General features: G+C 41.1%; 1 protein-coding gene across 1 annotated transcript; it reads left to right on the top strand.

Moving 5' to 3' along the window:
- Window positions 1–7,334: 7,334 nt before the first annotated feature.
- LOC110573713 (zinc finger protein 665-like) lies at window positions 7,335–9,069 on the top strand. The gene is given in 5 exon segments (XM_044911349.1): window positions 7,335–8,023; window positions 8,266–8,333; window positions 8,336–8,562; window positions 8,630–8,933; window positions 8,936–9,069. Coding segments are annotated over 5 exon segments (1,422 nt in total).
- Window positions 9,070–13,395: the final 4,326 nt, after the last annotated feature.

Below are 13,395 nucleotides of genomic sequence, written 5' to 3'. Positions count from 1 at the left end.
CCCCCCCCCGACCTCTGCCGCCTGCCCTGCATGTTCCCTTCTGCCCCTTCCCCTTCCAGGTCTGGGTCCTGGTGACAACAGGGCCCCAGGGGCGAGCAGAGCCAGAAGGTGGGAGGTGTGCTGGGCTGGCCTCCTGTGAGTGTGCTGCAGCCAGCCTCACACTGGATTGCAGATACAGCTCTTGTGGCCCTCCCAGAGAGTCCCCTTCCAGTGGTCAAGGGGGGATAGGGCCCAGCCTCAGTACCAGTTGAAGTGTCCCAGGTGCTTCTGATGTGTATCCAGCATTGAGCACCAAGGCTCTGGTCCTCTGTTTCTGAGGGAGAGGTGAGGGGGCCCTGCTCTGCGTGGGTGTGATCAGGGCGGGTCTGTGACCTGGAGGGGAACGTCGGGTCCGGCCCAGGTCCCCACTGCTGCAGTTGGGGGGGAGGGGAGTTTCACCAGGGTGGGAGCCAGTTGTGAAGAAAGGGGTGGGGACACTCACTTGTTGGTGTCTGGAGCAGTTCACTGTCCCTGAGCCCCCCTGCTGTGGCAGTGGGCAGCAGAGGACTGTCGTTTCCACACGGAGAGGTCTCCCTGTGTGAGGTTGTGGTGCAGGAGGGACGTAGATTGATTCTAAGCATTAAACTGCAGATTCTTGATCCTTAGGATTGAATTCTCAAGACTGATCTTGTCTGAGGAAGAAGCAGCTTAGAGGAGGAGGAAGAGGAAAGGAGGGAGTCAGGAATGGCTGTTTGTCAGGTAAAGTCATATTCTTGGTTGATTTTCTGTCTCTCAATCCTGCTGTGCCCTTGCTGGACTCGCTAATCTTCTCTGACTCTAAAGTGTCCCGCCTGAGCCGTGTCTGTCCACACTCCCGCAGGCCTTCCCTCAGTCCCTCTCCTTCCACTTAGATTCCTCATGGTGACCCAGTGGTGTGGAGCCTTTGAGGAGCACCCCCCCAACCCCCCGCCCCAGGCGCACCATGATGGGCTTCACACCAGGCATGGATTGGAGACAGGTGTGGGCCCCGTGGTGTCTGGTTGTGCAGCAGGGATTGTGGATGGGCACAAATACTTGGTAAATTATTCAAAAGGAGACCAATGAGAGGAAATCTGTGCCACTAAAGAAGGAATATCATTTTTAGTATCTTGCTTTAATTCTCATGCTTCAGCGACCACCTTGTGCTGAGTGGCAATCACGTCATCCATGAATTTAACACACCCAGGTCTTTGACTCTCTCCCCTCCCCTCCTTTTTTTTCTTTCCCTCTTCCGTCTTATACTGGTCCCTCCTCAGGCATCCTGTGCAGTGGTGAATTGAGGAAGGCCTGGCCGGCCCCTTTTCTCTGCCTTAATTGGGAGGAAATACATCCAGTGTGTACTCTTGGTCATGATATTTGATGAAATATTCTTGCTTAAAAACATGGCTTTTTTTTTCCCTCAACTTTTCTGCATGATTGTTAATTTTCTACTAATTTCTCAAGTGTCTACTGCTGCAATCCCAATTTTTTATCTTACTCTGTTAAATTAATGCATGCCAGTAATAAATTTTCTATCCTTGAATTCTTACAGATTATTAGTTTATTAGTGGAATGAACAAATAAACTCGATTTTGTTCTTTTTTAATGCCTAAATGTCTACATTTAAGATAGTAAAGTTATATTTATACTTTTGACCAGAGGTATTTAATAGAGATTGGAGTTAAAGTGTCTATATATGGGGTGCCTGGGTGGCTCAGATTGTTAAGCATCTGCTTTCAGCTCAGGTCATGATCTCTAGGTCCTGGGGTCAAGCCCCACATCAGGCTCCCTGCTTAGTGGGGAGTCTGCTTCTTCCTCTGACTCTCCCCGCTGCTTGTGCTCTCTTAAAATGAATAAATAAAATCTTTAAAAAAAATGAAATGTCTATATGTATCTTTTCATGTTTTATCACTTGTTTTAAGGCCTATAATATATAGAATAATGTTGACAAACTAAATGAAGTACAATGTATATATTTTCATTGACACAAATAGACTGAATACACGTGAGCAAAAATGATGAAAAAATTCACCCAAAAAATAGTCGAGAGACAACTCTTATTTCAGTTAAGTGTGTATTTTTGTGTGTGCATGAATGCATGCATGGATGTGTAGGCTCATGGTTTTTATAAAAGACACCTCATCCTTTCATGAATAAGTTTTATATTTTTTTTAACAGTTGGAATTACATTTGAAATAATTTCCATGGCTTTAAATCTTTTTTACACTCTTACTCCAATGAATAAAATAGTAGTAAGAATAATAACTTGTTGTGTTTTTGCGTGTGTGTATTTACAGTGACCTGTCATGCAGTTCCTTGTTATTACCCTTGAACTTGTTTCAAGTTTTCTCAGTTGAGAACCCTCTATGAATGCGCTTTAGATGCTGTATCTGTTATTTAAGTGTTTAATTCTTAAGTTCAATTCTGAAGTCCAGACGTCTGGGATCAGAAGCTGACTGCCATTTCTTTTTTTTTTTTTTTTTTTTAAGATTTTTTAAAAATTTATTTGACCGAGAGAGAGGGAACACAAGGAGGGGGAGCAGGAGAGGGAGAAGCAGGCTTCCAGCCGAGCAGGGAGCCCGATGCGGGGCTCGATCCCAGGACGCTGGGATCATGACCCGAGCTGAAGGCAGAAGCTTAACCGTCTGAGCCACCCAGGCGCCTCCTGACTGCCATTTCTTAGCTGTTTGACTTGAGGCAAGTTTCTTAGAGTAGCTGTGATACAGGTGAAATATGTAATTTCAGTGATTTGAGGACCGATCTTTCTTCAGTGGGCTGGTCTGTTGTTAGATCAGCTTGCATGTATGAAGCATTTAGAGTAATGCTTAGGACGTGGGACATGTTTAAAAACCGGTAGTCATCGCTGTCACTCTCATTATTACAAGTTTTAGATTTCACCCTTTCTTTTCTTTCTCTTTATCCCCCTTTTTTTCTTTCTTTCTTTTTTGGTACAAAATGGTGGTTTTATTAAAGCATGGGGACAGGACCCATGGGCAGAAAGAGCTGCTGCACCCTCAATCCACCATGGGCGGTTGTCATCTCTGAAGATACCACTCGTGCTGTAGGTCATCTAGATGTTGAATATCACTGAGTGTGTAGAACATAATATCTCACATTTCTATATGGATAACACTGTGTTGAACTTGTGTGTATTTCTTGTATTATCTACAAAAATGAGAACGCCACAATTTAGAGACCATCCTAACCTCTTCTGGGAAAAGTACAATAAGACAAAATTAGGGACACATAACTTGCTCAAAAATATCTTATATGGACAATGAATCATGGAATACTACATCAAAAACTAATGATGTAATTATGGTGGTTAACATAACTAAAAAAAAAAATCTTATATGGATCTGTAGCAACACCGCTTCAAACCAAATCCATCCTTCCCATCTCTTTCTCATTTTATGTGAAGATAAGAACTCTCTGCATAGTTCCTTGGCGAAATGTGTTCTCATTTCAGGGATGGTTGACCTTCAGGGATGTGGCCATAGAATTCTCTCAGGAGGAGTGGGAGTGCCTGAACCCTGCTCAGAGGGCCTTGTACAGGGACGTGATGGTGGAGAACTACAGGAACCTGGTCTCCCTGGGTGAGGAAAATGTCCCTCCAGCAGTGGGGGTCTGCCCTTGCGTATCTTTGCATTTTCCCTTGTTTGTCTTCTGGGAGCCCCTGCCCTGCTTGACTGAGATTGAAGCCCTGTTGACTCAGAAATGAAAAGCCTCACAATGTGGCATCCTGACTTCTACTTTCCTTTCTTCAGGGGTTCTAGAGTTTAAGAATGTATAAAACCATATGGCAGACTTTTAAAATATCCAGTTTCCTGTTTTCTTCCCCTGTGCTTTGGATTCAGTAGTGTTGGAAGATAGCTATAAATTTGCATGTTATACTGTTTCCTGTGCCCTTAGGAGGCAAGCAGTGGAGGAATTTGTGATATGTTTGTTCTAGATCCATCTGTGATATCCTCCCTCCTCAGCTCAACAAAGAGCTAGGATTCTGGAAAAGCCATAGCACATCATGTTCATGTTCTTGTCTTCTTATAAGCAGGAATTTCTGTTTCTGACCTGAGTATTATGTCCTTTTGGAGCAAGGGAAAGAGTCCTAGACTGTGGAGGGCAAAGAGCAAATAGCGTAAAACCAAACAGGTGGGAATGTGTGACAGGTGGGAACACAGGGAAGAGCTCAGAAGGGCAGCGAGGGGGCCGCACCTTAGTAGTGTTTGAGAAACTCTGCAGTGGTGGAGTTCTGTGGGAAAACAAAGGTTTCTTTCTTGTGAGCTCTCGGAGGAAATTTTTCTCCTCGTTCATGTATCACTCAGGCTTCAGATGAGTCACTTGGGTGGCACAGTTGGTTAAGCATCCAACTCTTGCTTTTAGCTCAGGTCATGATCTCACACTTGTGAGATTGACCCCCATGTGGAGCTCCACGCTCAGCGGGGAGTCTGCTTGTGATTGTCCCTCTCCCGTTGCCCCTCCCCCAGCTTGCTCTCTCACACATGCTCTCTCTCAAATCTTTTTAAAAATACAGATTAGTGCTTTTAGATGGTATGGAATACTGCATGTTTTATAGTACACTCAAAAGTTACTTTTGTTTAATAAGAGATACCAACTTTGTCATGTTTATTATGAGATCTCCCTTTGCATTATATTCTATATGTTTTCATTTTGCAGTTCTCAATAATTTTGTCTCTGATCTTAGTTAATAAATTTTCAAAGAATACACTCTGAGCTACATGTATTTGGGGCCAATGAGCTGGATAACTAGAGTGCACTGCATAGATAGGGAGTTGCTCTGTTGCTTGGCTGTTACATAACTGTAGGCAGGAAATCATAATTGTGACTTCTCACGTCTTTCTCCAGTTCTTTTATAATGTATTTTTCTGACCTAATATTTTAGAAGTCAGTGACCCCAACATATTCTCCAGTTTTCATATTGTGTGCTCTTTCTAGAATAGAAATCTTTCTTTTATTTTTATTTTATTATTTTAAAGAGCGAGAACATGTGAGTGGGGGGAGGGGCAGAGGGAGAGGGAGAGATTCACAAGCAGACTCCGCACTGAGCGTGGAGCCTGGCACAGGACTCGATTTCATGACCTGAGATCATGACCTGAGCCAAAACCAAGAGTTGGACGCTTAACCAACTGAGCCACCCAGGTGCCCTGCTTTCTTTTATTCTTGAGGGGAAATGTTTAGAGCTCCACAGAGTATAATTTTCTATAACATGGTTACTTATTATTTATTGCTGGTTTTATCAAGGGTTACTAGAATATTTTATTTATTAATTTTTATTGTGATTTACAGATGTTTTATGCAATATAACTGACATGCACCACTTGTTAATGTTGTAAAATGCCTATATTTCATGGGTACAGATAATTTTATAACATGTATTTATACAATTCCATTTTGTAAACATTGTTTTATTAAATTTTTCATTTTCCGGGGTGCCTGGGTAGCTCAGTCGGTTAAGTATCTGCCTTCAGGTCAGGTCATGATCTCAGGGTCCTGGGATTGAGCCAGTCATCAGGCTCTCTGCTCAGTGGGGAGTCTCCTCCCTTTCACTCTACCTCTGTTTTTCTCTGAAATAAATAAAATCTTAAAAAAAAAATAAATTCTTCATTTTCTCAATGCTATATTTGTTTTGCAGTTCTAGATTGCCATTTATTTACATTATTCATCAGATAAACTTGTTTTGGATTACTTACCATTGTAATAGATTATCTGTTCTTCAGCATTTATTTATATACAAGTATATGGAAAATTACAATATTTTTTTCTCAGTTATGAGACATATATTTACTGCCAGTTGGTATGTGCTTTGGGATCATGGTGGGAAAATACCCTATCTTACAACCAGTGTTGGTGAGGATGTGGAGAAAAAGGAACTCTTGCACTGTTGTTGGGAGTGCAATCTGGTGCAGCCACTGTGGTAGGGAGGTTCCTTAAAAAGTTAAAAATAGGGCGCCTGGGTGGCTCAGTCGTTAAGCGTCTGCCTTCAGCTCAGGTCATGATCCCAGGGTCCTGGGATCGAGTCCCACATTGGGCTCCCTGCTCTGCGGGAAGCCTGCTTCGCCCTCTCCCACTCCCCCTGCTTGTGTTCCTGCTCTTGCTATGTCTCTCTCTGTCGAATAAATAAATAAAATCTTTAAAAAAAAAAAAAAAAGTTAAAAATAGAACTACTAAGATCCAGCCATTGCACTACTGGATATTTACCCCCAAATTACAAAACACTAATTCAAAGGGATACATACACCCCTATGTAGATAGCAGCATTATTTACAATAGCCAAATGAGGGGCACCTGGGTGGCTCAGTCGGTTGGGCGGCTGCCTTCGGCTCAGGTCATGATCCCTGGGTCCTGGGATCGAGCCCCACATCAGGCTCCCTGCTCAGTGGGGAGTCTGCTTCTCCCTCTCTCTCTGCCTGCCTCTCTGCCTGCTTGTGCTTTCTCTCTGTCAAATAAATAAATAAAATCTTTAAAAAAAAAAAAAATACAATAGCCAAATGATGGCAGTGGCTCACATGTCCATTGATAGATGAATGGATAAAGAAGATATGGCATATATTTACAGCGGAATACTAGTCATCCATAAAAAACAAATCTTGCCATTTGCGACAACATGGATGGAGCTGGAGAGTATAATGCTAAGTGAAATAAGTCTGTCAGAGAAAGACAAATACCATATGATTTCATTCATATATGGAATTCAAGAAACAAGGCAAACAAGCAAAGGGGGAAAAAAGAGGGAAAGAGACAACCAAAGAAACAGACTCTTAACTATAGAGAACAAACTGATGTTTTACCAGAGAGGAGTTGGGTGGGGGATGGGTTAAATAGGTGATAAGGATTAAGGAGTGCATTTGTTGTAGGAATTGTTGAATCACTCTGTTGTACACCTGAAACTAATATAACACTGTATGTTAACTGTACCGGGGTTAAAAAAGAAAGAAAAGTACCCTTTCTTTGAGAGCTAACATAATTTTGTACAGCACAAGTGTTTTTGTCATTGAGTGTTTGAAACTAGGCTATCCTAAAATTAATTTGTCTTACAGATGAGTACTCTTTCTTTAGTAAAAAAAAAAATCCTATTCCTTTAGTGTTCCTAAAATTTTTAACATCATGGGAAGTTTTGTAACTGTGTTCAGTATACATATTACTTTTGTTGTAATACTGTGTTTTTAACACACAATGTTTATTTGTGAACTGTAATTAATAGGATACCTATGGCTCTTTATATCTTATAGATGTCTCTCTTACACATGTGATCAAGAAATTATAACCAAAGGAGAACAGTAATACAGGAGAAGTATTCCAAACAGTGATGTTGGAAAGGCATGAAGGCCTTGAAATCAAAGATTTTTACTTCAGGGAAATCCAGGAAAAAAATGCATGACTTTGAGTGGCAGTGGAGAGATAATGAAGTAAATTACAAAGAAATGTCTGTAACCCATAAACACAGTCTCACTGATATAAGAGATCAGCATGGTAAAAGTGATGCAGGAAATAGGCTTGGATTAAGTTTTGGGGATAAATTACACATGTTTCAAACTGAAGGGAAAACTTATGCATGTAATCAAGTTGAGAAGTCCATCAACAATGGTTCCTCAGTTTCACCACTTCAGAGAATTCCTCCTACGGTCCAAACCAACATTGCTAGTAAATGTGGGAGTGATTTTATTCACCCTTTGACACTGATGCAAGAGCAGAAAGCACATAGGGAAAAACCTTACAAATGTCATGATTGTGGCAAAACCTTTAATCAGGGCTCACACCTCACTAGACATCAGATAATGCATACAGGAGAGAAACCATATAAATGTAATGTATGTGAGAAAGTCTTTAGTCAAAATTCAAACCTTGCAAGTCATCAGAGAATCCATACCGGAGAAAAACCTTACAAAAGTAACGAATGTGGCAAAGCCTTTAGTCAAAATTCACACCTTGCAAATCGCCGGAGAATACATCCTGGAGAGAAACCTTACAAATGTAATGAGTGTGGCAAGGCTTTTTGCCAAAGTTCGAAGCTTGTAAAACATCACAGAGTACAGGGCGCCTGGGTGGCTCAGTTGGTTAAGCGACTGCCTTCGGCTCAGGTCATGATCCCAGGGTCCTGGGATCGAGTCCCGCATCGGGCTCCCTGCTCGGCGGGAGGCCTGCTTCTCCCTCTCCCACTCCCCCTGCTGGTGTTCCCTCTCTCGCTGTGTCTCTCTCTGTCAAATAAATAAATAAAATCTTTAAAAAAAAAAAAAAAAAAAAACATCACAGAGTACATAGTGGAGAGAAACCACACAAATGTAATGTGTGCGGCAAAGCTTTTATTGTGCGTCCAAGCCAATAAGCCATCAGATAATCCATACTGGAGAGAAACCTTACAAATGTATTGAATGTGGCAAGGCCTTCAGACAATGGTCTGACATCAGGATTCACCAAAGAATTCATGCTGGAGAGAAACCTTTCAAATGCCACGAGTGTGGCAAAGCCTTTACTCAGGGCTCACACCTCACTAAACGTCAGATAATCCATACAGGAGAGAAACCATATAAATGTGATATATGTGGGAAGGTCTTCAATCAAAATTCACACCTAGCAAGTCATCGGAGAATCCGTACAAATGTAGTGAATGTGGTAGAGCCTTAGTGTGCGGTCAAGCCTAATTTACCATCAGGTAATCCATACTGGAGAGAAACCTTACCGATGTAATGAATGCGGCAAGGCCTTTGCCAAGCGTTCACACCTTAGGCATCATGGGAGAAATCATACTGGAGAGAAGCCATATGCATGTATTGAATGTGGCAAGACCTTTCAGCAGTGGTCTGACCTCAGGATTCACCAAAGAATTCATTCTGGAGAGAAACCTTACAAATGCCACGAGTGTGGCAAAGTCTTTACTCGAGAGTCACACCTCACCAGTCATCAGATAATCCACACTGGAGAGAACCTTACAAATGTACTGAACATGGCAAGGCTTTTAGGTATTGCCTTAAACTCAGAGTTCACCAAATAGCTCACATTTACAAGTGTAACAAATGTGGCAGTTTTAAATTAGTACTGTGCACTAGATATGATTAAATATCCAGTAGAGAAACCACACAAAGGTAATGTGTGTGGCAAGGATTTTACCCAAAGATCAAAATTGGGGAACATACTAGAGCAATACCTTAGAAATGCAATGAGTGTGGCAAAGCCCTTACCTTGAGTTCCAAGTATTTTTTAACAGAGTCCATGTTGAAAAGAAACCATGTAAATGTGGCAGAGCTGTTATCTGGGCCTCACAGTGACATCAAGATACACATCTTTCAGAGAAACCACACAAAAGTAACGTGTATGCTATGGCTTTTGCCCCAACGTCAAAACCGTGGAACATAAGAGAATTTATATTGGAGAGCCACCTTACAAATGTGAAGAATGTCGTAAGGCTTTCATCAAATGTTCATACCTTTGGAGTAATGAGAGAATTTATGCAGGGGAAACTATACCTATTTAAATACGCCAAATGTGGAAATGCTTTTAAGGAACAGTGTGTTCTCGGGATTCACCAGTGAAGTCATACTGGGGAGAATTCTTACAAATATGATAAATTTTTTGACCAATTCATAGACCACACATTGGAGAATCCAGGAATAACTGGATATAACTGGAATAATTAAGTCTTTAGTTCTCTTGAGATTAACCTGAGATGTTAGTGCAGAATAATTATGTCAAAAAATGTTAAAATTTCCATATGGGAACAAGGACATGTGTGGAAGTAGCTCATTATTTTCTGTGTACAAGGTATTTACTTGAGTTTTCTTGAAAAGGCTACATTACTACTTACGAGTTTCAACCTGAAGTTTGAAATCTGTTGATCTTAAGCCTTCCTTATAGGCCTTTCCTGATGGTCTCTGAGGAGGAATCAAGATGAAAGGGTCTGCTTCATTGGGTGTGACTCATATCCACATTTCCTGGAACAAGGACACAGTTGTGAGATTCACTATTGTGTGAGCATTGGGGAGGGCCAGAGAATAATGCAAACCTCCATATAAGGCATCATGCTTGTTACCTTCAGGGCCCCCTTCTCTAGATGAATTATAGGGACTGGACTTTCATGGGATGACAGTGATAGTTTGTTTACTAGGGACTGATTATGTGATAGAAACAACACGGGAAGATGGTAATAGCTGTTCTATACTGTCAGTGACAAATTGATATATTATTGACAGATTTCCCTTTTCTTGGAAATTGAAGAGAGCAGTTATCTGAGAAGGCAGTGAAATGGAAAGAACCAGAACAGTATGTGCGTGATTCATAGTTAACTCCTGCCATTACATTTTGCTACTGTTTTCTTCAAAATGTATTGTAGCTCTCATGCTGTAATTAATAAAGCTTTTTCCCCATAATCCTGAAGGAGTCATGTTCTTTTTCCAACACAGTTTATCTAAACCACCTCTGTAGAGTACTTCATAACACACACTAACAATGCACCATTAAGCTCTCAAAGTTGAGGGAATCTATAACAATTTCTCTCCATGATGGAATCAAAGAACAATTTGGGGATTATATACTTACACTTTGCACTTGAGTTATTCTCTACATACTCTACCCCAGGGTATTTATGTGGCAATAATGAAAATGCCATACAGTGCAAGTTCAAGACTCTGATCCCCTAAAATCTGCCCCCAATCCATGAATTTGCACCATATGATTATATTTCTTCATGTGTTTTGTGCCCAAATAAAACCCATGGTCTGCACCTTAATTTAAATAAAGTGAAAGTAGGAACATAGCATGAAAAATTTAGAAATAAAATAATTTCAGAAATTAAAAATATGAACTTGGAGCACTCATGAAATAATTTAGGATGAACAGTATATAATGGGAACCTTTGTTTAATAGATAAACTAAAAATTTCATATATATACCTTCCAACACATTTGTTAATTTGCACTTTGGCCATCCACTGGAACAGTGGAACCCTAACCAAAGTTGGCTTTGGATATCAAGATTGGTGATGCCATGCGCTAACAGCATTATGAGAACATGTGTTACCTATTGAAGATTTCTAGGGCGGGCACAGTAGACTTCCAAGCTGGTCCAAAAATGACTTGAGGGAACAGGAAATGGTGACCAGTTTGGTGTGTTAAGGTGGTTACTGGGTGGCGCTGGGGGGAGGGTACCTGCTGTGGTTTGAACTTCCAGCTGGTATTAAAGGAGGGGCTTTTTTATCAGCTTGCCCAGATGGGCAGAATAGAGGTAGTAGTGAGCCTTAAAAGATGTCAGTAGTCAACCATCAAGAAATGGATACTCTTTAGTAAAACACTGGATATTTACTCTTGAAACTCCTGATTTCTCCATTGGGAAAGACAAAATTTTCTTCATGCTAATAATTTATTACATTCCCTTTCCCCCTCTACACATAGGTTCCATTGTATGATGTGGTTGTTGAAAATGCTTATAAAATACTATTTAGATAAATTGCCTTAAGATATTCTTACACTAGTTTAATGCAGGTTGTTTGGAAATGTTTATTAGATAATATTACTAGAAGCAATTCTACCAATGATTTTAAAAGGTCAATTTCAAATTAGGGTCTTAAGCAATATGTTACCTGATCCATTTTCAACTGTAGTCAGATTTTTTATTTATTTGACAGCACAAGCAGGGGGAGCAGCAGGTAGAGGGAGAGGGAGAAGCAGGTTCCCCTCTGAGCAAGGAGCCCAATGCAGGGCTCGATCCCAGGACCCTGGGATCACGACCTGAGCTAAAGGCAGACACTTAACCAACTGAGCCATCCAGGCGCCCCCCACCCCCAATTTTTAATACAATTTTTCCTTCCACACATTGTGACCCAGATTATATGTTTAGTTTGCATTTTCCCCCCTGTTTTACACCAAGGGATACATAAATCAGTGGGTTGTTTTCAGACTTTTGTGATATGAAAATGAACATAAGGCAGTGACAGGTAGAAAGTAGTAGGTACAAAATATGAAGAGTTCTTTCAGGTCTTATGTGAAGTAACTTGAATGGCCAGATGGTTAACTGAAATCTCTTACTGTGATAGTTGGCTCTAGTCAGGTGCTTGAAAATCAAGTGTGTGGAGGTTAACAAGCACACAGTGAAGTACCTGAAAATATGATGATGAATAAGATAGAAAGTCATCGAGATTCCAACTGTAGTTTCTGAAAAGGAGATAATCTGCATTACCAAATGCCTAGGGTCACTCTGACATTTCCCAGTGACTGATATCTGTCTCAGATCCAGAGGACCCTGCACTGGAACATGGGCTCATATTTCTTTTTTTTTTTTTTTTAAGATTTATTTATTTGAGAGAGCGAGAAAGAGAGAGAGTACATGAGAGGGGGGAGGGTCAGAGGGAGAAGCAGCCTCCCTGCCGAGCAGGGAGCCCGATGCAGGACTCGATCCAGGGACTCCAGGATCGTGACCTGAGCCAAAGGCAGTCACTTAACCAACTGAGCCACCCAGGCACCCTGGGCTCATATTTCTTATACTTTCTCTTTTTTGAGCAATTATACATGGTACTACTGCATTTTTAATTTCAGTTGCCAGGTGTAAATTGCTAGTATATAGAAATGCAATAGATTTTTGCATGCTTTTGTATTCTAACACCTTGCAAATTTTACTTTTTCTGGAAATTTTTGTGCATTCCTTTGGATTTTCTACATACGCAACTTCAAAAATGTTCCTATTGATGCTGTGACAAATTACCACAACCTGAATGACTTAAACTAACAAGTTTATTCTCTTACAGTTCTGGAGGCCAGATGTGTAACATGGATCCATAGCACTGTGCTCCTTCTGGATATTGCAGGTTAGAATTTGTTTCCTTACCTCCCCACATCCAGAGGCTGCTTACATCCTCTCCCTCATGGTCCCCTTCCTCTATCTTAAGCCAGCAAGATAGCATCTGAAAACTTGTTTAGCTCTGCCCCTTGGCTTCCATCACTTCACCAGCTTCTACATGACTGACTCTTCCTGCATCCTTCTTATAAGGACCCTTAGGACCATATCGAGTTTACCAGATCATCCAGGATAATCTCCCATCTCACGATCTTCACCAGAGCACATCTGCAAACTCCCTTATGACATTTACAGTAACACTCCCATGTTACAAGCATGAGGACATGAACATCCTTTGGGGTGGGGGCATTATTCAGCCTACCACAACCATGATGTCTTCTGCAAATGGGTCCACTCTTTTATCTTCCTTTTCTCTCTATCTCTTTTATTTACTCCTCTTCCCTTGCTTCACTGGCTAGAACTTCTAATAACATGTCAAATATCAGTGGTGAGAGTGGACATCCTTGCCTTGTTCCCAGTCTCTGGGGGAAAAGCATCCACTGATGTTTGCTATAAGTTTTTGTAGGAGTTCTTTATTGAATTGAGGAAATGTCCGTCTGT

This window comes from Neomonachus schauinslandi, chromosome 16, assembly GCF_002201575.2.
Source record: "Neomonachus schauinslandi chromosome 16, ASM220157v2, whole genome shotgun sequence".
Classification (NCBI taxonomy): Eukaryota; Metazoa; Chordata; class Mammalia; order Carnivora; family Phocidae; genus Neomonachus; species Neomonachus schauinslandi.
This window is presented reverse-complemented; position numbering and strand designations above follow the sequence as displayed.